At 36.5% G+C, this 26,318-nt stretch overlaps 1 protein-coding gene across 5 annotated transcripts in view; it reads right to left on the bottom strand.

Annotated features, from left to right (window-relative positions):
• LOC126756272 (uncharacterized) overlaps positions 1–25,394 on the bottom strand; it is a 40,983-nt gene extending 15,589 nt beyond the window's left edge. For 2 of the 5 annotated variants that reach the window (XR_007666568.1, XR_007666569.1), the window contains exons 1-3: positions 20,761–25,393; positions 5,517–5,642; positions 3,268–3,363 (exon numbers count right to left, since the gene is read on the bottom strand). Coding sequence is in view for 3 of the 5 variants with exons in the window: in XM_050469216.1 (XP_050325173.1) it covers positions 3,268–3,363; positions 5,517–5,642; positions 20,761–24,753 (4,215 nt within the window). In the remaining 2 variants the exon portion in view is untranslated. Of the gene's footprint in view, positions 1–3,267; positions 3,364–5,516; positions 5,643–20,760 lie in introns of all 5 variants that reach the window. The other 3 variants (XM_050469216.1, XM_050469215.1, XM_050469213.1) reach the window with 3 other exon arrangements.
• Positions 25,395–26,318: the final 924 nt, after the last annotated feature.

Genomic DNA, 26,318 nt, shown 5'->3' with positions numbered 1-26,318 from the left:
GCTCATAATTCGTTTGATCGAACTTCGTATTCTTGTATTTGGGTAATTTGAAGCCCGACTTTCCTTGCAAACTCTCAGCGAAGAATTCTTGACAAAATTTCAAAGTCTCTTTGTAGGAATTGGCGAAAAAGTTTGGCTCGCCAAGCTGGGCATTAACTCGCTTTGCGGTTTTCTGTTTGTCACCGCCTTCATTTGTCGCATTATGCGATGTTGTGTTGCTGGTGGTTGCAGCACGCGGCGTTGACCACTTAAGCGCCTCATTGCAGTCCACACTTGTGCGACAGGACTGACAAAGTTTACCCTTGAACTGCCATGTGTCGCTGTCGGTGAAATGCAATGACTTGGGTGTGGCTAACAATTTGGTGCGGCTCAATGTGTGCTTACTCAACGCCGATTGAGCGCGTGCTACCGACGACGAGATCGACGTGAGACTTCGCGACTGCGCCTCATCTAGGTAATCCAGTATGTCGTTGTAGTTTTTACGCTGTAAATACTCCTTGAACTCCGCGTCGTTTTCGATTTCTGAGTATGTGTTGTATTCCAAGTAGTCTTTGACCAGACGATATTCGAGCGATTCGTCACAGCTCGAGAGTTCGATGAGCTCTTTAAATATCGTCTTACGATCGTTCTTCAAACGCTGCAAACTATTCGACACGATCGCGCTATCGCTTAAACTCTGTTGTGCTTCGAGCTCTTTAAAGGTGTTTATGATTTTGATTGTAGATTTACCGTTAAGCAGATTGTGTGTTGAGAAATTACATAAATTCGTGCCGAAAATGTAATTCTGCGATGAGTTATTGTCTGCCGAGCGGCTCTCGTCGGTAGCTGAAGAACGTTCGTAACGATAACGATGCGTACGCGGCTCAGTGGGTTTGTAACTGATGCTGTAGGTGCTGGTTGTGGGCGTGGCACGATAACTGCCCGCACTGCCGTGTTGTTCGAAGAGTGAACCGCGAAAGGACACGGGCGACTCGCAGAAATTCGAATGTGTGCGTTGGCGTTGTAAAGCCTTCAGTGAATCGCTGATTTTCAAATTGAAGCGCCCGACTATGTTGCAGGCGGTGTTCTGTACTTTCTTTAGCCGCAAGGAGCCGTGCGATGAGGGCGATTTCGATTTTGATGCCTTACGTAGATCGTAACCGCCGTAACGCATATTTTTGCAAGGCGCCGCTGTATTTATTGAATGAATTATACAACTTGTTGCCAAAGTACTAAGCAAGACCTGTGTAAGTATTTCGAATCTAGCAACTTCCGACTCGGTACGACTGTTCGGCGCGATGCTTAAATGCGAAATAAAATACTTATGCTCATCAAAAATGCCTTAGATCTCAATATTATTGTGTGCTTGGCAATTTTTGCCGCAAACGAATTCTACTTTTGCAAATTGCCTGCCGGTGGCAAGTGGAAAATTATGCTCATATTTAATGCACTAATTGCAGCCGCAGGCATTCAACTGTGGCAGAAACTGTTAACTGTAGGCGAAGCCAATAAAGTCGGCGAGAAAAAATAACCGCGTTGACTTAATTATTTTTTCATGTGCTTTTGCCGGTGTGGTTAAGAGGTGTTTACCGTTATATTTTGGTTCTTTTTTCCCCCTGTCTGCTTGCAAACTGGTATATGCAGCAATGTTTTTGGTCGACCGGTTGCTGACCAACTTGCATTATGGCCACAAATATTGACTAATTAATTGCATGCGATATGGTCACGGTCATGATCATGGTTTCCTTTAGTTTGTTATGCTAACCGCCACATAATCGGTTATGAGCTCCAGCAAGTCCGTTTTCTTATATAAAAACAAGATACGAGGTGTAGCCATTAAATAACATTGCTGATGAAGCTACAATAGCATCACAGTTTGCAGCATTTGTTGGATTTAGGAAGTCCATCCTCCTTCTTCATTTATTTATCATTTATTTAATGAAACGAATTGTTGAAACATAAAAAATTTTGTTTATTCTAGAGAAGTCTTCAAACCCTTCAGAAAGGATGTTTAATTTGAACCAAACATTACGATCTCTTTAAATTCGGTTTGAATTGAATTCAATTGAAGATTCCGAGTGGAACCAAGTCCTTCTGATATTATCAACTGAGTGACGGTCTTCCTATTGCTTTGCTTCACCCGGCGGGTACTGCGTTGAAGACTTTTAGAACTGTAGCATTTCCATCCATTCGGACAACATGACTTAGCCAGCGTAGCCGCTGTCTCTTATTTCGCTGCACTATGTTAATGTCGTCGTATATCTCGTACAGGAGAACTCGTAAAGCCGACTCATCAGCTGTTGTCTTCGTCCATGCCTCTGCACCATATAGTAGAACGAAGATGATGAGTGACTTATAGAGTTTGGTCTTTGTTCGTCGAGAGAGGACTTTACTTCTCAATTTTCTACTCAGTCCGAAGTAGCACCTGTTAGCAAGAGTTATTCTGCGTTGGATTTTGAGGCTTTCGTTGTTGTTGGTGTTAATGCTGGCTCCAAGATAGACGAGATTGTCTACGACTTCGAAGTTATGACTGTCAACAGTGACGTGAACCCAAGTCGCGAGTGCGATGACTGTTTGCTCGATTACAGGAGGATTAACTAACTACCAGACCCATTTGCTTCAATTATTTGTTCTAATTGGAGAAAGCAGAACTAACGGCGCGGTTGTTGAGGCCTATGACTTTAATATCATCGGCATAAGCCAGCAGTTGTACACTCTTATAGAAGATGGACTCGAATAATTTTCTCCAGGAGTAGATTGAAGAAGTCGCAACGGCTTGGAGAGGTTCTTCCCGAGCCTGGCGGAGCTTTTGGTATTGCTCAACGTCAGCTTAAAACATTTTATTTGGGATCATGATGAAAACAAAGAAGTAAGCTTTCGATCTCGAAATTATTTTTAAGACGATTGAACCCAGGAAAAAATTACGAACGAGCGCCCAGATAAACCAAACTTTCATGTAATTGGATATGTGAAGGACCCGAAAAGAAACTGGTTTCAGCAACAGCTGGGAGTGGCATCCAGAATGGTTTATAAATATAGCTTAACTGCATAATCAATTAAACGTAAAGAGCTGCTCTGTGTATATACAGTAACTGTTTTCTTAAAGAATATAAAAATAAATTCAAATGCAACTAAATATTTTCCAGCATCAATCTAGTTATTCAATTACCACACCATCTATTGTTACCATTATACTGCTTTAATCAGTTTTTATTTACGAAATAAAGCAGTAATTATAATACCACTCTAAATTATTGTTATATTCCTAAGTACAATCTAAGCGCATACCTTTAGAATAGAGGCCATTTCATTTACATAAATCCGTTCTGTTTCCAGTAGTTCGGTGAGTACATGACCTCGATGTACGCGTCGCGCTTCGGCGTCCTGGAAAAAGAATACCAATGATTTAGTAAAGAGTAAAATATTGTTGGGCCGATTCAATTTAAGCTGTGAGGACTATAACATCATGTGATTATTCTATACAAAACTAGTGCTTGTTCTTGGACGATGATGGATACTAATCTAAATTTTTGTTAGCTAGAAAACTGTTTTTGGCAGTAATTTACACTTGACGCTTTAATTGGACAGGTATGGATCGCCAAGAGCTTCACAAAAACTGTTGCAGATAGTTTTTGAAGTTCGAAAGAAGAATCAGAATATATATTGCAATAGGGTTGATATTGATGTATAAAATAATAATATTTAAGATGTGAGATTCCTTGCGTTAACTTAATCTGGCTACAAATGTCTAAATTTCAGTCAGAGAAGCCCTTTCTGGAAGTATACAATCTGAAAAGGCTTAGACAAGTAATTGTTTTCCCCAAAGTCAAACTAAGGCAATATTTAGAATCATATATTTGCCAATATTGAATAAGGTCTCACATACACAATATGACAATCAGTTCTACGAAATGCTATTGTCCGACACACCTGAGTTCTTGATTACCGTGCAATTGCAAGAAGAAGCAGTAATGTTATCGAAACAATATATCTGGAAAGAGATGCATTGTTTGGCTTTCTTAAAGCGTTTGGGTTAAAGGTGGCTCATAGAAGATATTCCTCTGGGCGAAATCTTTCTGGTTTTAGAGGTTATGCCTTAAGCACATAATATTTTCTAAGCAAAAAAATCCTTCAGGATGGAGTTCTATCCCCTCAACTATGGAACATGCTTGCCGATGAGCTCCTTGAGTTGCTCAAAAACAACCCTCGTCCCTTTCACAAAGCGAAGATCTCTTCCCGCCCCTTGAGGCCACTAACACTTGGTGCAACGGATTTGGAGGTGTTTAAAGAAGTTAAATTCCTCATATTAGACTCAACTTTACGGTCTAATAGGCATGTGGAAGTTACACAGTCAAGAGCCACCAAGGCACTCGTAATATGTAGACGCCTAGCTGGTAGATCCTGGGGCTGCAAGTCAGGTATCATCAGGTGGCAGTATGCTGTAATCGTAAGGCCTATTGCCAGTTATGGAGCGGTTGCTTGGCCAATCAAAGGTTGAGGCAGTCTTTCGTAGGCCTTCAACATCGAATCCGCAAAGACACGCCTGCGTCTGCGCTTCAGAGACAAGGCGCACTTAACGAACCGCGGCGTTTGAAGCCATGAACTCCACTCATATCGCTACATCTAGTGGTTAAATAAGCAGCAGAGGGTTTGGCAAAGGGAAAATAATGTCGTTTCAACAAATGAAGGTCTAAGGGGAAGATACACCACTGGACCGTCTTCCAAGAGACGGCCTTACAAAGAGGGTAAGCTTCAGAAAGTAGTTTAAAGCTACACTCGCCAGTAAGGTGGAGTGGAGTGATTCCATGCTCGACCTACTACTGAGGAGCAGCACTATCCTGTCGGCTCTAAAACACCGCAAGCATTGGAGTAGGCATTAAGGGACCGTATACCAAACTATCCATACCAATGGTATCTTTTCCGAGCATATTTCAAGCAGAAGCTCTTGCCATAAGGCAGTGTGCAGAAACAATCTTAAACGCAACTATCGCAACCAGCGTCTCGCTATACTCAGTGATATTCTAGCGGCACCAACAGCGATCTCAGCTTATGAAGTCAAATCGTTATTAGTGGAGGAGTATAAAGGAATGCTGTATCGCCTATCAGTGTAGACCTGATCTGGCGTAAAGGGGTAGCCGGCAATGCGCTGGCCAACGAACTATCCCGCTCTGGGGCGGCTTCCAAGATGATGGAGGAAAGAGTGGGGAGAGAACGGCACTGACAGCAGGCAACTTTCATCTCCTTGTCGCGCTCTATACTGGGCACTGCGGGCTTTAAAAAACTTGTCCAACATGGCCATAATCCCTTGCGCAAACTGGTGGTTTTACGACAAGAAACCAGAAACTTTTTCAGAGTGCTGGACCTTTGTGACTATATGGAATATAAGAGGGGGTACAATAGACCATAGGTCGCAGTGAAAAACCTCAATATATATGTTATATTATACTAGTAGTTCAGATACAGTTTTGTAGATAAGGCAGACAAGCTCTCAAAATCTGTGAAACAAATTAATTAATTTTATATTTTTTGGCACTTACCTGCTGATTTTGTAAATGACTTGCACTATCTGGACTTGAACCGGTGGTATCACCATTTAATGAGCCCGAAGATGAGTCAATGACACCATCCATCGATCGCGGTCGAAATTCATGTATTAAATCAGCCTGAAAATATAAAAAAAAGGCAGTTATGTACAAAAATTAGTAAATTATATATTTTTTATGAAGTTAAATAAATATTGTGGATTAAAGAGATTAAAAATTTTCAAACCTTTTTTACAAAGTTTAATTTTTTTTACCGAAGCAGCACTAAAATGTTCATGTATTGTTTCACCTATCCTTATTAAATTTTCGAGAACAATATATTAAAATATCTGCTTATAGCAAATGAAAGTTTCCGCTTTTGAATCGCAATTTAATAAAGATCAGCGCTGATTTTAGCACGCAGCAAGTCTTTCTAAAGTAATTATTCAAAATATAAAACATATTGAAAATCCAAAAGTTTCGTTTCTTTGCTTTCTAAGAGCGCATGAATACTGTTTTACGAGCAGAAAAAAGTTAGAGAAAATCCCACAGAAATCTGAAACACAAAAAGAAACAACGGTTGACATAGATTCTTGGATTCTTCGCTCTGAAGATTTGTAAAGAAGCAGCAGACTGCTTCGATACAGTTGTGGAATGACTAGCCGGTGAACTGTTGAGTTTATGGCTGACCGACTGCGCGTTTTGCTATTACTAAGCTCTCAAACAACAAAAACAACGCTTAGCAACCGATAGCGCTGGTTGAGGGCCGCTTAAGTTTTTTCTTTCATTCAATAAGAATCGCGTTTTCGACACTTCTACTTCGTCGCTTCAATGTACAGTGATCTTCAATGGTAAAATCTAAGTCTAGATATTTACAAACACACACACTAGTAATATACATATCAACATATTCTTTATAATGATCAAGAAATTATATTTAAATTTTTATGTGAAAAACGGTTATTTTTTGTGTTTTGTTTTTCTTTGTTATGCTGAATATACTCGTACTATTATTATTATTATTGTTATTTTTATGTTTATATCTATCTTTAGTGTTTTTTTGTGTGTTGTTGTTGTTTTTGCTGGACTCATATTTCACTATTGCGTATTGCCGCAGCTGTTTTATCAAAGCGACATATATATTTTTTTGTATTTCTTGTTGTATTTTGTTGTCTGTTAGCCGTTTTGCTTTTACGCACATATTTACTTATCTACAACAACAACAATTTACTCATGGCTAACAGCAATGTTGCGATGGCACCACTTTCGCTTAATGACCGCCGTGTAGAAAAGTCGAAACAAGCGATTTGCCGGCCTATACGCATACAAGCATACAAGCGCACAAAAGCAACTCTGCCTCACCTTTGTTATGCACAAACACACACACAAACATGCACTGAAAATTGTATTTCTTAGAAATATTAGCAAAGTGAGTTATGCTTTTAGCTTGTTGTTGCTTAAGAAGCGCACAGTTTTGTTTTTGTAATTTATGTTTTTTGTTGTTTTGTTTTTGTAATGTATGTTTTGTTTGTTGTTTTGTTTTTGTAATGTACGTTTTTGTTTGCTTGTTTTTGTATTTTTTTTTGTTTTGTTGTGGTTGTTGTTGTTTTTGTTGTTGTCGCGAATACCACATAGTAGTGAGCATAAGCAAATCAGTAGGTGAGTAAGTCAGCCATTCAAACGCCGCGCACCTTTTTTTATACCACTCGTACCACCGTGGGCAATACTAGAAATGTTTTCGTCTGTCTGTATGTTTAGTGTGAAATCACAGCTGCTAACAGCGGCGTCATTAACTTCGTTGCCGATGGCGTTGATGACTACTGACACCTCACTGCTGCTCATGGCTATGGCTAACAGCAATGTGGTCTGCATGAAAGCAGTGAGATTATATGAATTATACATATTTATATACATGCATATACAAACTTCATACCTATACATACATATATTTATACCCAACTATATTTACATAAATGTTTGTATGTGTGTTTCTTTGCATGTAAATATGTATGCAAATAATTTCCTCAGCTGTGATTTTGAATTGTATGTAACTGACGTTGTTGTTGTTATTTTTAGTTTTGTACGGTTTTAAAATGAGACCAACAAAATCGCAAAAACAGCAACAGCAACTAGGAAATGAAAACAAAAGCAACGTCAAATCATTAAACTAGTTGCTTACTCGCACGTTGTGCTGAGCGGGGCTTACAATGAAATAAAAAATTAAGAATGAAAAAAATATGTAACAGTCTGAAATAAATTTGGAACGAAAAGCAAAATGAATGAAAACACAAATTCACAAAAAAACAAAATTCTAACTGTATTGCTCTTATACATATATCAATAAGCCGGCTATTACAGAAAAAGTAAGTTTTGCATATACCAGCTGATCAAATTTGACACGGACTGGTCTATTTAAATAACGTAACATCATTTTTCCTAAGTTTACAGGCGAAGAAAATGTTATAATATAAACCAGTCACATTGAAAAAAAAATTGAGTTTTGTTATAAAATGGTTATACATTGGTTATATATTGGTTATAAAATGGTTATATGTTGGTTATATATTGGTTAGATGTTAGAAACCAGTCACATTGAAAAAAAAATTGAATTTTGGTTATAAAATGTTTATATGTTGGTTATATATTGGTTACAAATTGGTTATATATTGGTTATAAAATGGTTATATATTGGTTATGTTTGACAGCGGAAGCTGAAAATTTTACACTACATATATATGATATTTTTGCACATATTCCACTGGTAGCTACCTCCAGGTATGTTGGAGTAGCCGAATGAAAAGTTCTAAATGTAACATCATTCAAATGGCCTCTACAACTTCTTTTGCAGGAACGAATTCCATGAACACAATTTTCGAGTGCTTTTTCCTACTTATTCAAGTTAGATGTCATGAATACAACGTTCAACATTTACTTCTAAAGCTTGAAGAGGTTCTCGTTTATTGCTAAATAATAATGACTTCAAATAACTCCAAAAGACGTAGTCTAATGGTTTTAAATCACAACTTCTTGGCGCCTGTTCAATGTCACAATTTTTTGAAAAATCGAATCTACAAACTTTTCACGCAATAATTCGTTTTTTTGCACATGCTGTGTGGCACGTAGGCTCACCTTGTTGGAACCAGATGTTGTCAAGATCAACTTCTTCCAATTGCGGCCATAAAGAGTTGGTTATCATCGATCTATACCGCTTTCCATTGACAGTAACTGCATTATGTCACCACCATTATTTCTGAAGAAGTACGGACCGATGATTCCACCACACCAAAAATCAGATCAAACTGTTAGGTTAAGTGAATATCATGGTTGTTCATGAATAATTTGTCGATTTTCCTCGCACTATAATTCGTTTCGTTTCCGTTTCCGTTTCGTTTATTAACCGCACAATTCAAATAAATTTGAGCCTAATTGGAGAATATGATTTTCTTAAAAAAATCGTTATCGTTTTCAAGTTGTTCCAAGGCAAAATCAGAAAATTCACGGCCGTTGGCGGTGATCCAATGGCTTCAGTTCTTGAATAAGAACAATTTTATATGGATGTAAGCCCATTCCTTTCTCAAAATCAGCCAGATTGTGTTTTGAGACAGTCCCAATCCTTGAGAACGATTTTGGAGTTGAAAAATTGCGGTCTTCCGCAACACTTGCCTGAACGGCAGCAATATTTTTATTACTTCTAGATATTCTTTGTCTTACTGGCACTTGAAAATTATGTAAAGAAAATTGGCGCTCGAAATTTTCAAAAATTCGACGAATAGCGAGCACAGATGGACGATTATTATGGCAAAAGCGCACAAAAAGTTGCAATTGGAGAACGATTATATCATACTTAGAAGGTGAAACAAAACAAAAAAATAATAATTTAAAATACTACAAGTCTAGTATGCTTCTTATATTTATTATCACTCTAATGGATTAAGTAGCAGGTATTTAAGGTGCGTACAAAAGATAGCGATTTGGTGTAAATATATATATATAAATATAAATTTTTAAATATTTTAATAATTATAAATAGTATAATTCCTTTTTAAAATCAAATTCCTTTGATAAAAACGAATCTTTTTTGGCCTATCCTTTGCTAAAGTCTTTATCAGAAAGTAAGTTTGTTTTTAATTTGCCGAAAAGTAGTAAATAGTAAACAATAGAAAGCACAAATGCCGCATACTTATAGTTACCATATACTCATTCTCAATATACAAACATATGTACATATGTATATGTATGTATGAAGCTTAGATCTTTTTATTTTTATTTTGCTTACTACCGAATAACAAATGTAAGTCAGTAGTTTGAAAGCACATGCCTACATACTATACATATGCAAGTACCAAATACATTATATACCTAAATAGTATATGTACTTGTGTACTTCTGAGCTAATTTAGTTGTTGCGAATGTTTTCGTTGACAGCCGATGCGTTAGTGAAAATCTTCAAGTAGATGGGCGTACAATTAAAAGAAGATAAAGTGAAGAAGTGTTTATTGCCTCGCCAAGATCTAGCAGCGTAAGCTGAATGCCCACCAGAGTGTAACATAATTGGTTTATGGCTTTAGACATATAAATACATAAGTATGTAGAAAGAAAAATGTAGAAAGAAGTTGTAAATGCATGTAAGTATGTGTGCATATATGTTTTCTTTCAGCAATTAGTGTGACAATTGAATTAACAACTTAGAATTAAGATGCTTACTATACTAGAAATGAAAAAAAAACATAAATAATTAGAAAGTCGGAGTATTAAAAACCCAACGCTGACTTCAAAGATGACAATGAAGTTTGAGAATATGTTACGCTTGGCGTAGAAAAGATATTTTATAGCGATATGAGTGTGAAATATTATAAACTCTCACTTTCAATACATTTTTTTTTTGTCTTAGAAAACGATGTTTTCAGTGACGGTGAGTAAAATTTCTGCGAAACGGCGAATTTGATTAACTTGAAATTTCAGACGACTTTTTATACGCTCACAGTTTTTGAGATATCGATCTGAAATTTTGCATACCTTCTTTTCTCAACAAGAAACTGCCCAAATTACTCGTTCTCTTGTCACTTTTACCGTTCAGGTTTACAGTGTTTACAGTATTAATTAACATTTTGTGTTTCCGAAAATCTGTTCACACGATTTGTAAATCATCCAAACTACATTTATACTTTTTAAAAGCAAAATCTCATAAAAGTTGTAAATTATTATTACGAAATATCATTCATATTCAACAATTGCCCTCAGGCAAAAAAAAAAAAAAACAAAACAAAAACAAAAACAACATTCGCCATGTGGTGCTGTGCTGACCAGCTGTTGAACAGCGAGATGCTCAGTGACTTAGCGCTTTTTAATTTCATTTTCTTAACCATACAATTGAAGAGTCAAGTACGTCACCATGGCTAGGGACACAATGCACCCCAGGGTTCACTGTAGAGTAAGTAATTAATTTCCATTACTTTGACATTTAAAGGCGGCGAATGACAAAAATAAAATAAATTTTTAAAAATACAACAATAATAATAATTTTTGCCTTACGCCACTATAAAAATAATAACTGAAAACAATAACAAAAAAATAATGAAAGTTGGCAATGTCACCCGCGCCTGGTCACGCGCGCCTTCACACTGGCGCGCAATGGTCAGTGGAGCAGCCGCACACAACGACAGACAGGTGAAAAGGCGTACTTGAAGTCAGTCAAATCTCTTTTGGTCAGCGGGTTTAAATGCAAACAAAAATAAATAAATATTTCACTTGCATTTTTGTGTGATTTCATTTTCGTTTGCGATGCGACAGTAATTGCGCAGGCGCACAGTGCGCGTGCGATCTATATACATACATATATATGTGTGTAAATATATCTTTATGGTTTTGGCTAATAATAAATTATGCTAGTGTCACGCGGCCCATAATTGTGAGGGCAGGGCCCAACAGTGCGAGCACAGCATGGCGGTGTCAAGTACTCGGGTATAAATATGTACATATATATGTGTAAATGTATACATGTAGATAAGGTATGTAAATATATATATAAAGTATACTACTGTGCAATCATAATTGTAGTAATATTATAATAACTTTCTGCTTTGTCACTTGTTGGCAATATTTGATTTATAGTTTTTTAGTTTTTCGAAACACACTGTGTTGCTTGCCGATTTGTCACAGTCCAGCAGTATAGAGGTATATTTTTACCCTGAACAGGTAGCTATAAATTTTCTAACAAGTTTATAGCATCTATAAGAAAACGTCGGAGACTGTATATAGTATATGTATAGATGATTGGCTTAGAGCTAAGTCAATTGAGCAAAGTCCGCCTTTTTGTACATCTCAATATACAAGAACTAGTAGCTCAGTTTTTGAGTTTGAGACCTGAAATTTTGCATACATTCTTTTCTCATCAATAAACTGCTTATTTGTTGAAATCGTCGATATCGGATCACTATAGCATATAGCTGCCGTACAAACTGAAGGGTTAAAATCAAGTTCTTGTATGGAAAACTTTTTTAGTTTACAAAATATCTTCATGAAATTTGGCACAGACTATTGTGGAAAGCAGTGCTACAATCTCTGAAGGAATTGTTCAGATCGCACTACGTTTGCGTATAGCTGCCATACAAACTAAAGGAACAAAATCAAGTGCTTGTAGGGAAAACTTTTTCATTTGGCGAGATATCAACAAGAAATTTGGCATGAATTATTCTACAAAGCAACGCAATAATCTCCAAACATAAAGTTAAGATCGGATCACTATAGCATATAGCTGCCATACAAACTGACCCATTAAAATCAAGTAGTTGTATGGGAAACTGTTTTATTTGACGAGATATCTGCACGAAACTTGGCACAAAATATTGTCACAATCTGCGAATAAATTGTTTAGATCGGATCACTTTAGCATATAGCTGCCATACAAACTGACCGATTAAAATCTAGTAGTTGTATGAAAAACTGTTTTATTTGACAAGATATCTTCACGAAATTTGGCACAGATTATTCAACAAAGCAAGGCTACAATCAATTTTTCAGATCGTGCAACTATAGCATATAACTGCCATACAAACTGACTGATCAAATCCCAGATAAAAATCTTTTTATACCCTTTTATGCTTTAAAAAGTGCGCCTGTGAAGGGTATTGAAGCATCCGAAGTTAACGTTTTTTCTAGTTTGATCAAAAACTGTTATCACATCGGCAGAAAAAAAACGGTTTATATTTATAATTATATCATAACTATATTATTTTTGTTTTGAAAGCATCACAAACATGTTTAACACTGTCAATTAGTAAATGCTTTTAACCAAAAAAACCGAAAATAATCGATACATTAAATAGCGAAATTACAAATAAACAACAAAGTAACTGCAAAGGTGTATATACTTAAGTATGTGTAAATACACATATATGTATATGTATATAATAATATATAATTTGAGCAATCAACCTTATGATAAACTATTGTCCACGGCGACAACAATTGATCACTTTTGTGTTGCTTTTGGTTTATTTTTTGCTTTATAATTCATATTTTCTAGCTAGCGACGAATTGCAACAGCGAAAAAAGCACAAAAAAAATATTATACACGCACACAAACAAGCGAATGCGTTGGAATTCGAACGACGCCAATAAAAGTGTGTGCTGATTTAGTTTTGTTGACCGTTCGATCATATACAAATAAATGCCTACATAAATATATACAAACATTTTTAAACACGTACATAGATATGTACATACATACATAAACATGTGTATATGTGTTGCCTGAAAAACCGCACCGAAAACGCATAAAAAGAAACTAATTTGCTGACTCAATGGGCCAAGCACAAAGTGGGCTTTCTGTCGTTGAACCGCTATTTATGTAAATATTTATGAAATGTGTGTGCTTGTATGGGTGTACGGAGCGTGTGTATTTGGTATCAACGTCGCCTGATATTGCATATTGGTAATGTGTAATCGGCATATGCAACAAACGGTTTTTAATGCGGTCAGTTTTTTTCATGGTTCGATGTGCATATGGCTTTAGAAAAATAAAAAATAAAAAACGATTTTTTGTAATATTTGAATGACAATTTTACCACATGTCGTTACAGTTTTGGTGGTTGATACACTATGAACAAAATCTTACTATTATTTGACAAAAGTAGTATGTAAGTATGTGAAAATAGTGCTGTAATAGATGGTACAAATGAAATAATAACAAACAAACAAAAAATAAAAGAAAAAAATATATAGTGGAAAATTAAGCGATTGAAGGGTCAAGAAACACCAATGAGTTGGGATTATGAAATAATAAATATCATTATGGAAATATCACGAATAATATTCATATAGTTTTAAGGTAGCACAAATGAGATAGCAAAGATTGCCTACATTTTGGCGAGATTAGAATTAGAGGCTCAATATCAACTCCAATAACTTAATTTTCTGATAGTTAGATATATCTAGTCTTTTCCATAAGCAATCGATCCCAAACAAATAATTAATTTATGTGGTATGTAATAGAAAAACCTGCAGCAATCCATTCAAGAACCTAAAACAGGTACTTCAGCATGAGCCTTAAGAACCCACAAGTGTTGAATAGCAATCGATTCCTCCATTTCGATCCTCATATGAAAATTCTGAGCTCATTATCAGCTCGAACCACTTTAATTCTCGTTTGTGTTTTTGAAATTTAGAAACTTTCAGAAATAATCGAAGTTTCTTGAGTTAGATTTTTGTAGACTACATATATAGCTGAAAATGTCTATGGGAACTGTTGCCTACATTTCAGCGTTAATATAAAAACTATAAGCTCCATTCCACATGATAATTAAATTACCTAAACTTGGAAGTAATTTAGAAATGTGGTGGCTTTCATAAACCCTTATCGTTAAATCGATCGATGAGTGCACAACCGCTACTTAAATATACTGCAAGAATTTTTCTATGATCTTAGCAAAAATCGAGTTTCAGCAGGTCCAAAAGCCACCAAACTTTGGCTAAAATTAAACTTCTTTCAAAACGCCAACATTTTGTCAATTTTTAATGTATATCGATCGTAGGTCATTGTACCGATAACATCTTCTAGTGAACAGTTGCTTTTAGGTATCGTTTATGGAGAAGGCTAAATTCACTCTAGCAGTGAAGCACTGTTTTTGGCGTCGTCAGAAATCTTGTTTTAACGTCAAAAACGCGGGATTTAGATTTTTCTTCAAAATAATTATTGTGTGTATTAGAAAAATTATAGAAAGGGACCTTGGTTAAAAAAAAAATACTTGGTGAATAGAATTTTTCTGATAACAAGAAAAACATGAATATTAAAAAGTGAAAATTGAAAACTTAAAATTAAAATGAATAGTTTTAAAAAATGTTTAATAAATAAAAATTAAAAAATGAATATCAATTTTTTTTTTTTAAGAAATAAAAATTAAGAAATAAAAATAACAATGAATATTAAAAAAAAATTTAAAAAATAAAAATAAATAAAAATTGAAATTAATATTAAAAAGTTTAAAAAAAAATTAAAAACAAAAAAAAAATAATATTTAAAAAAAATATTTTTAGAAAAGCTAATATGATTAAAAATAAATTAAATTAAAAAAAATTTTTAAAAAAAGAAAATAAAAATTAAAAAAAATTATATAAAAAAAAAAAAAATAATAAAAAAAATATAAAAGAAATAAAAATTAAAAAATGAATATTTAAAAAAAAATTTAATAAAAATTAAAAAATTTAAGAAATAAAAATTAAAAAAAGTTTAAAAAATAACATTATTAAAAAATTAAAAATAAAAATAAAAATTAAAATGAATATTTAAAAAAAATGTTTTTGTTTATTTTTATTAAAACAAAAATAATAATTAAAATGAATATTTACAAACAAAAAGTTTAAAAATTAATAATTAAAAAAATATAAATTGAAATTAATATTAAAAGAAAATTTTTTTAATGAAAATTAATATTAAAAAAAAATTAAAAAAAAAAAGTTTAAAGAAAAAATTAAATTTTTTTTAAATATTAATGTTTTTAACCCACTCAAAAGACATTACAATTCTAATAACAATTATATGCATTAGTTTTTTGGTCGTCAAACTAGAAAACTAGTCTTTATAACTCTTCTTATTAGATATTTAGAAGTTCTTTAAGGCAGTTAAAGGTGGGTTACATTGCATTAGCACTTAGCTCGTTTTCCTATTGGTCCCTCAGCATTTACCTTATGTTCTTTAAGAATTGGTCATAGCTTCTGCAGAGCTTTAAGCTTGGATAAAATTCTAAATTTTCGTATAGTGGGAATGTATTGTATATATGTATGTAAATATATTTTTACGAACTTGAAGAAAAATATGAATTTTTTTTATAAATATAAGTAATTGGTTATGGTAGAAATCCAACAATTAAGTCCACACATATTTTTTTATAAACTATATATACAAGTATATTAAACTATATATTATAGACATTTTTTGGCGAAGAAACTTATTCATTAACACTTCGAGCCGCTCTCCTCCCTACTACCTCACAACATGTCTAGCAGTATGTGTTTAATCGCTCTAGCTGAGCCAAGGGTTCAACAGTTTTGATTTATGATTATTTAAATTAATATTAATTAACTTTTTGTATATTGATATTTTTTACCTCGCTTTAATAACATCAAATCAAACTTACATGTATAGGAAAAAAATAGAAAAAAATGCTACCATCCGCCTCTTTAGCCTTTCCTTAGAGATTTCACAGATTTCATAAGCCATGCGCGTCATCCTATTTTTCATGCTTAGCAACAACACTGCCACTTAATCCAACTGACTTATTTGTCAGGCCGTCAGACAGCGCGGCGTTGATGCGCTTGTGATTCGTGAAAGCAACATAGTTGTAAACTAGTTAAGCATAAAAATACGCAAATGGCTATAAAACACATAACCGACTAGTATGTAGGGGCAATATTTTATTAGCACGCGATTAGCATTTTTGCAGACTTCCCGAAAAGTGGAAGGTAGCGTAATGCGAGCCAGAGTCTTTTTTTAATTTTGGCAAAACTTTTTATATTTTTAGCGGCGTCGTGTTTCTTATGCGTTATGTGTTTATATAAATATATTCGTTTTTTTATTTTTTATTTATTTGCTTAAGCATTGGTAATTTTGCACGCTCTTCACATTCGCTTTCGTTATACTTTAAATTCGGCAGTTTTAATTCGACGCATACAAAATTTGAATTTTGCTGATTTCCGGTTCAATTTTTTTTCTTACTGAAGCACATCCGAAAACTGCTTACGCGCCTGCTGTACTTCATTTGTTTTATTGCAGTAATTGAGCTTACGTACTTTTACTTCTTTATTTTGTTGTTGTTTAATATTTTATAAGTTCAACTTTCCACTATTTGTTTGGAAAGTGATGCTTATCTGTTGCATACGAATTTAGATGCTTTTCATCTTATGTAATTTTGCACATTTTTTGTGATTATTTTCTCAACTGTTCAAAATAGTAAATACTCTGCTCACTATATATTGTTGTTGTTATGCCATGTTGCATAAAATTTTATAGCTGTTTTGCTTCATTTAATTTTGGCTCAATTATTTAAGTCACAGAGCGTAAATTTTGTGCCTGGAAGTTTATTAAACATTTTAATACATGTGATAGCACTTGTTATATAAGTGCTATGTATAATAGTTGGTTCCGGTAGTTGTTGTATATTATAAATTTAAATCGATAAGAAATAATAATCATTTATATGGCAAGTGACATCTCTTAGTACATATCGTCACCTGAAATGCTAAACAACTCGAAATTGAATTTTTTATTGCTTACGATTCACTACATTATATTATATATGTACATAGTATATAGTACATATGTAGCATAAAATTTTCAGCTTCCGCTGTCGGACATAACCAATATAATTTTAACCAGTATATAAGCAATATATAAAAAATATATAACCATTTTATAACCAAAACTCAAATTATGTTTCATTATGAGTGGTTTCTATTATAACGTTTTCCTTCGCCCATAAACTTATGAAACAGTTATGTTACGTTATTTTGCACTTTAGGTGACATTATGTATAAATTGAAGTCTTCAGGAATACTTTTCTAAAACTCAATATTTATATCTACAAGGTAGCCTGAATATTCTATCGGAAGCAGCGAAGGAATGAGTTAAGAACAAACGGCAAAAAATTGGTAATAATGGGGACTGTAGGCCAAAATATGTGTGAAATTTATGTTTAATTAAAATACTAAGTTTAGAGATTAATGATAAAGTTATTTCTTTTATCTTGAAGTTTTAAAAGGCTAAATATTATTTTTGGTACACATCACCAATGTTTTTGATAAATTATTACAATTGAAGTTAATAAGATTATACAGATTATACCTTTTTTTTTATTTTTAATAGGAATTTTTGTGTTTGCTTTTAGGGGGAGAGATACCTCTAAAATTAAAAACATGTTTTTCGCTCTAATCAATTGAAAAAATATTCAAAAATATTGTCCCGAAGTTTCATTGGTTTATTCTGAATATTTTCGAAGAAATAGACCCCAGAACTACTGCACTTCATGCAGTGGCTGTATATGTACCAAAACTTTGAGGCTCGTTTCCTCGGAAAAAACTTTTTTATCTGGCCGTCAAAATTGCGAGCGAATTATTTAACCGAAGTGCGTGATAGAGCGCTTTTCCAAGAAAAATGGTATTTTGTCAGTTATTTAGTTATTTTTATGTCGAAAAACACTGTTAAAAATTGCACTTTTTAAAAAATCCAGGCCTACATCCCCAATTTTTCGAAAATCTCAAAACCCCTCTACTATGCACTTGAAGCTTCAAGATTAAAAAAAATGTATTCTTCCGTTTCAAATATGAAGCCTAGACAAGAAGTTGACGGCCGCAAAGAATGTCAATCAACGGGATCGTTGATATTTCCACCATTTTTTTTTTTTGACATGAAATAATTTTTAATTTTTGGTTGAATAATACCTCTTAATATATATGCAAAAAATCGGATGTGATCTGTTTTTATTATACCATAATAAAAGTGGAAAAAATTACCTTTTTTGATGGTACTAGAGGTATTCATAATAATACCTTAAAATTAGCAAAAATTAAATAAAAAAATGTTCAGCTAAGGTGGCAACTCCATACCAAAATATATACAAATTCGAACTTCTGAAATAATTTTTAAATAAAAGCATCTATACAAGGCACACCTTTTGTTATATCCCCAATTTAAATTGGCTCGAAGGGTGGTAACTCTACTTCCAGATATTAAATATACATAAATATAAATAGCAATATGTACACATATTCGATTTTAAAATTTCTAGAATAATACTTCAGATATTCTATAATCGTTTTTCTGTTTTTCGAAAATCACTATTTTAGATTTTCAGAATCAAGGACACGGTTGGGCTTCCAAAATTTAGTATGTTTACCAGTAATTAGTCCTCTCTGAAAAGCAGTTACGGGTATAGCATTTGTGCTTTCACTAAAAAACTTAAGAATCAACAAATATTATAAAATTTCTTATATATATATACCTATAAATATTTTAGATATATATATGTACTATATTTTTTCATCCATCATATACGAGAGGGAGCAATATTTCTATTATTTTCGTTATAGCTGATCGATTCGCAACTGATTTGCAAGCTTAGTTTCAGCTCTCTTGAAAACAAATTATATGTGAGAGCAAAACAAAAGTTTTTCAATAAAATAGTTCTTGTTTTTGTAGCATTAAAGTGGTATAATCGCTTTCTATTCGCAGTTTGTTTTATTAAACCAGTTGATGTGTTTTCTATAATTAAGTGGTTCAAGAAGTGAAGAAGAGAGTAGCAAATTTTCAAGGTTTAAAATGCTACAAATTAATCTATATACAAAATTTGCACGTTAAAGCAACAACAATGTTAGTGAATAGAAGAGCTCTTATTTTTACATTTTTAAAGTGGTATAATCGCTTTCTATTCGACCTACATTTTATTATACCAGTTTAATTATTTTCAACAATTTATTGGTTCGAAAAGTGAAAAAGAGTGTGGCGCATCTTCCAGGTTTGGAAAGGTAGACACGAATGTTGATATGAAATTTGTTTCTTAAAGCAACGACAATGTTAGAAAAAGAAGAGTTCTCATTCTTGCTTGAATTAAGTGATTTAAATTGTCAAATTAACAATTGGTCAACGATTATTCAACAAGACTGGTCGAATATTTTATTACAATTAATTGGCGAATGCTTAAATATTTTTTTTTACTTTCATTACTGATTACGAAACATTTGCTTTTCTCGATTGCTAAAGAGATAATATATTAATTTTCTAAGTGGTTTCTTATATACAAATGGAGAATTCTACTTTCTAAAGACTTCAGTCGAAAACACCGAAAAAATAACTACCAATTAGTAAAAAAGTTTAGAAGGTATGGTGGCTCTTCTACTAATTCCACTGTTATACGAAAACTATTCCCAAACTATCCCCAAAGTTGCCCTGAACTAATTTCATATTGATATAGACCGTTCTCTTAATCAACGCTTAATTTCATAAGCGACACTTGACGAAATATTTTCTAAACACTTGAAGTGCTTTGCTCATGACGCAATTCACTGCCTGTAAACGCTATAATACTTATTGGCGCACCCTGTGCGTAGGTAAGCATGCACATCTGAAGACATTCCAATGACGTTATGCAGACCTGTTGAAAAATATTATCTAATAGTCGCGTGGTGCGGCATCCCAAACTCATTCGCTCATGAATTTGTTGTACAACAAACACGCAACCAAGTACAATTAATCGAAAAAAGTTTGGCATTTAGTAAAAGTAGTAAAACTGGCTCGATTGTGCAGGTTGATTTGCATATCTCAAGGTGATAAATAGTTTATCGAGTCTGCGCTTTGAGTAGCCGTTGGCTTAAAATGACGGCTAATTATTGGCTTTGCGGCAAGTAGCAGGTGTATATGTTAATAGTTGTTGGTGTTAATTGCAGTAAAGAATTTATGGAAATAACGGAGTGCCAACTGTGGGTACAAATACAAAAGAAGGTGTATGATATGGGAGAACTAGAACTTGTTCGCAACCTGTGGCAAAGTGTTGATGCCGAAGTTACCTGGATTCAATTCAGCTTTAATTGAGTGCGATTTAAGTTTAAATGGAGGCGCATAGTATTTTTCCTAGGTTTTATAACAGTTTTCATATAAGCGCGTTATATAAAACTAGTAATAGGCTTTTGATGAAATAATGCATCATTCCAAAATATATTCTTAGACCAAACTAATCGAAAGCGCGTGTAAAAATTAGGACCAAACACTTACCTTCCTTAACAACTTTTTATTGCGTATGAGAATTTCCTCAGCGCTGCTGTTTCGTATGAATTGCACTTGTCGCTCGCGTTCGCGTTCGCGCATGCGCTGCCGCAGCCACTGCTGTTCCTGCTGTTGCTGTTGGCGCGCGGCATAACGCTCACGCTCCCGCGCCTGCTGCTGCTCCACCTCGAGCGCATATTTATCTTTCGCACTACTATTTTCTGCACAGTAATGACGCGCGTCACAATTACAAATGTCATTAGCAGCCACAACGCTTTTACTTTTATTACCAGCTGCCGTTTTATACTCAACATTATTACTTTCACTATCGCCACTCGGCGTATGTACGCTGGCGTGCACTTCGATGCGCGACACGCAGTGATCATCATCCGTTTGCGCACCGCCACCGCACTCATAGTAAGAACAATTGTCATCATCACAGCTAGTTAGACTGCAGCAACAATGCTCGTTGTCATCGCTACTCGGTTCGCTGTGCTCAACTGTTGCTGGCGCGCCACCTGCTGAGGTGCGCTTTTTATGCGCCATATTCACAGCGCTCTCTACAGTTGCATCAGCGTCTTGCTGAAAATATGTGTTATTCCAGAAGACGCCGTCAATAGGACCGTTGCTGCCAATGCTTTGACGGCTTTTTGCTTGCTGCTCGCGCTCATCGCCGCATGCCACGCAGCTAACCTCACTGAAGGTGCCCATTGAGGGCGTTGGTGAGGAGGCGCATGCACGCAGCGTGTCGCTCTGTGTGCCGCGGCTACTTTTAGCAGCGCCAGAGATGTGATTGTAAAAAATGCCAGCTTTGCGCATGTGCTCTAAACTGCAATAGTAGTCGGTATCCTCGGATTTATCTGTTCGCTCGTCTAACTGATTTTTTGCGACCGCGTTGGCATTGCGGTTCGCTCGCCGACAATTACATTTGCCTTCACTACTCGAAGCGCTACTCGAAATCGTTGTGTAGGAACTGCCAGATGTTGACGCTTTGCTGGCGCTAGTGAGCGCGGAGGCTTCTGAATTCAGCGAGCAGCCCGAGGTCTGCGAAGTGTATGAGCACATGGATATGGATGAGGCGCGCGCTGGATTGACGCCTACGCCACCGCTGTTTGTGGAACTGCGCACGAAAATCTTTACACTATGTTTATCGTTATCACCAATAGCGCTGTGTTTACCGTTATTACTTGCATGCTGTTGACGCGCGCTTGCCGCTTTGGATGAGACGCGCAGCGGTGGCGATGGTGGCACCATCAACGAGTCCAAATCGCAGGTATTTTGTTGCTCGTGCAACCAATTATCATCGATTTTTATTGTTGTGGCACATAACGGTTTGCGTTCACTACCGTTCGGTTTGTTGCCACCGCAACTGTGATTGCTGTTGTTGCTGCTGCTGCAGCAACTGGTGTTATTGTAAATGCGCTGTTCGTTGATTTTGAGGTCATTTTCGATGTTGCACTGTTTGGTGTGGTTGGCGGCATGGCTGGCGCTTGCGGCCACAGTCCGGTTAGACAACTTATCAGCGGCGCCCACTTTGTTGCACATGTTGTTTTTCGCCACGGCCGCGGTTAATAGCTCATCCGTAGTGGCCTTCGTGAGATTTTTATTTGCGAAATTTTGCAAATCGTTCGGATCGCCCCCGGGCGCTTTACCGACGCGTATCTTAATTTGCCCCTCCTTCTGCAAGTCGCCATCCAGTTCCTTCAGTTTTGGCACTGGCGCAGTGGTGGTTAGGTTCAGCTTGTGTTGCATTACGGTTGTGTCGGCGCTCGTTTGGTGTAGCAGTATTTTCACACAATCCGCGCATTTCTCAATATTCTTCATGTTGTTCTCCTTCGTTTTGCGCTCCTTAATATCGGTGGATGAGGAGACGCCAGAGTCTGAGCAGCAGCTCTCGAGCGATAGGCGCTTGCGCGTATTCAACTCCTCATCGGATTGCTGTGGTGTGCTCGTGCTGCTGCTGCTGCCAGCTGTCTTGCTCGCGGCCGACATGGGGCAGTTGGTGAAGGTGCAGTTCTTGTAGCCGCATGTGCGTCGGCTGGCGTCGTGCGTAGGCTTCGCAGCTGTCTCCTTCGTTTGCATGTGTAACGCGTTGCATTTCGTTTCATTCACTTCGTGCGCGCTTTCCTCCAGTGTTCTGTCGTTGTTATCAGCTTTTGACTCATTGAGCTGATTAATTATCAGCAGCGGCTGGCGTTTCTTACGTATATGCACGCGCTCCATTTTGATCTTTTGAAAATTTGTCGCAACATGCTGGCGCGTCTGCTTGGACAGATGCCTATCGATCTTATCGAGCTCATCACAGCTATCAGACTTATGCATATTAGAACGTTCAGGTTTATCTGCCGCTTCGAGCGCGTTCGATTTAGTGGCGCGCAGTTTGATTTTCTCACCCGCGCATTGCATGCGAAACTCGTCGGTAACCTGTCGCTGCAGCTGATGTGTGCGCTCCTGCTCATGATCGAACATTTGGCGTATGCGCCGTTGCAGTTGCTCATTTGCCTCATTGTAGAGCTGCGCGGAGCTGTTCGAGTGTCGCTGTTGTAGTTGTTGTTGTTTTTGTTGTTTTTGTATTTGTTGCTGTTGCATTTGTTGTTTTTGTATTTGTTGCTGTTGCGTTTGTTGCTGTTGTTGTGGCACTTCACTTATGGGCTTTGGTATGCGCGACACTTGCTGTCGTTGTTCAGGTGACGATCGCGTTGGGCGCACTGCATCAGCGTTAACGCGGGTTTTTGGTTCCTCACTTTCCTTGTTATTACTTTCCAGCATGCAATCATAGCAATCACTAGGCGCGCTTGAGTTGCTTAAACGGTTCACACGCTCGTCAATGCGCGGCAATATCTCGCGCGCGCGCATGCGCATATTGGGTTCCTTTATGGGCGTTGGCGCAGCACGTAGAGGTTGCGCTACTGTAGTAGTTTGCGCGGATAATGCATTACTTGATTGCGGCGGTGCTGGCGCGCGGTGTTGCTTTGTTGAACGCCGCTGTTCCGGTCGTTTAGCTTGCTCGAAGAGCCGATTAATTTGCGTTACAGCTGCCGGTATTGGCTTGCCGCCGCATTGCTGTGAAGCGGCCGGTGTTGCAACGGTTATCGATATTTGCTTGTTGCCACATTGCTGTGAAGCCATCTGCGCTGTAGCATGCTTATCACCAGCAACTACACTAACTGTTGCGCTTTGTTGTTGTTGAGGCTCGGCGTCCGTTTTTTCAATACGCGCTATGCGGTCGGCGCGCGACTTAATACCAGCGCGCGCAATATCGCGGCGTATATCACAAGTAGAGATGCGCGCACGATAATTCCAACTATGTGATTTCTCGCAATCAGGATATACCGTAGAGGCACCATCATCTAAATCTTCATCTGAGGAAGCTGAAGACAGCGTGGCAGATTCGCAGGAGGAGTTGCAACACGACTGTACATCCACATAATCTTGATCGTCATCGGAGTGCGCTGCTTTGTTCGCGCTAGTAGTGGCATGTGTTGGCGCTAGCTGCGTCTGCAATTTGGGGGGAGTGGCAGTGCACGGCAGCTTTTGTTGTTGCTGTTGTTGCGGATGTTGAGTTTTTGCTTGCGGTAGTTGATGTTGCAAAAACTGCCACGACTCAATGGTGGGCGGCGGCAGCGGTTGCTTTGCGCGCGCCGACATATTGCTCTTAAGCGGTGCGGCGCGTTGCGGTGCATTGAGCGCGCCTACATTTGATTTACTTTGATGGTTTTTGTTAGCTTTGGCGCCAACAAACTGACTGTGACTATTGTCAATAGCCTCCTTGTAGCCTGGATATTTGGCGCCTACAGCCATAAGCGCGTGGCACTTTTGTTGCGCTGTTGCGGCGGTGGGCCGCGGCATGCGCACTTCCTTGCACTGTTGCACATAGTTCACCTTGAGCAACTCCATTTGCGGTATTTCGGCGCTGGACATGCGCGAGTCCAGCGTGCTGTCCAACGCCATGCTGGCGAGCGTCTCGCTGGACGGCTTGCGCTGCAATTTGTGGTGTGGCATTTTTATTGCTTTGCACTAGTTTCTTGCACTTTGATATTCTTTAATTGGCGAAGACAATTTACATACTGATTTTTTCGCCTTGCACAATGTTGCAATTAATTGATTATTTTCATTGTATGGCAATTACACTTTGCACTTTGGCGTGCGCCTGCGCGGCGCCGCATACAAATACACTTCGTACACTATTTCGCTTTTCTATTTTATTTTATTTTTATTTTTTATCGATTTCGTTTTCGTATTGGCTGATTTTTTTTCTTTGTCGTGCAATCGTAAAATTTTTGCTTATCACTTTCAACACAATAAACAAGTAATACGTTTATTTCAATATTTTCACAATTATATAAAACTCATTGAGGCGGTTTGAAATTTGGTTCGGCTTAAAGGTAATCAATAGTAGAAACTAAGCATCATTGCGCCACAAAATTCAACACTAATAATATCACACACTTTTTTTTTGTTTTAGGACTTATTTATTTTATTTTATTTTTCGAAATATTCATAAAATCAATTTGAGTAGCCACTATTGCCCGTTGTCGTTGGCGCAAGCGCATTCATCACTTATAGTTTACAATGAATTTGCTTTCATTTCTGCCCATTATTGTTGTTTTTGTTAGTTGTGTACAACACTTTTTAGTTTCCACAATAACCAACACCATTTCAACCGCTCATCGTTGTTAACTCGTCAATGTTTCGGCTTAAACTGTTTGCTGCACTAAGCCGAGTTTGTGGTCAGCAGCAGTAATCGCTCTAAAGCTATGGAACCAGCGAACAAACGGTTCGCATGTGTTTGATCGAACATGTTCGAAGTATGAGTGCGCTCAAACAGGGAATTGTTGCATATTCTCTGCCACAAGTTCGATTGATGCAGAAGGAGTTGCCAAAGATTGAGTAAAGCATTGTTTGTATGAAGCTGGCATTTAATAATAAAAAATATTTTATAGTTATTTCCGTTCTTTTTCTTTTTTGCTTTTGCGGTTCATGCTAAGTAGGCTTTTCAGTTCTCTTCTTCTTTCCTTTTGCGGTTCATGCCAAGCAGGCTTTCAATTCTAACACTCTGGTAAGCACTAGTCGAAGATATTGTTTTATTAACTGTTTTGGCTTCAACTCTTTCTTATCTTTATATTAGCAATTCACTGACACTTTGTGTCGGCATTACTTTCCAAGTTCAAGGCGAACTGCTAGTTTATTATTCTTGTTCGCTGCAAGTTTTATTAGTCTGACTTATCTAACTTCAGTCTAATGCAATAAAAGAGTTATAGAACCAGAAGTTTCTTCTCCAAAAAAATTTATTATAATGTGTATTCTTTCTGGGTTATATATTAAATTTTTTGTCTATTTTCTTCAAAAAAAAGTTTGCCAAGAACTTTCGATTCTGTCCAGCATGATCAACTTCTCATTGAAATCAATAATTCAAGATTTCACGTAGTAGATGGCCATACCATCTTCTACGTAATATACTTGCATCCCTGACTCTCAGTTAAAGATTCAGAGCTGCAGATGTCTCTGCACACAAAACCGACTGTAACAAGAAATACTGCTGGCAACCGTAAGCAAAGTACGTCGCA

The sequence above is a fragment of the Bactrocera neohumeralis genome, chromosome 4 (genome assembly GCF_024586455.1).
Source record: "Bactrocera neohumeralis isolate Rockhampton chromosome 4, APGP_CSIRO_Bneo_wtdbg2-racon-allhic-juicebox.fasta_v2, whole genome shotgun sequence".
NCBI classification, from domain to species: domain Eukaryota; kingdom Metazoa; phylum Arthropoda; class Insecta; order Diptera; family Tephritidae; genus Bactrocera; species Bactrocera neohumeralis.
Note: the sequence above shows the minus strand (reverse complement) of the source record. Positions and strands in the feature narration are given on the sequence as shown.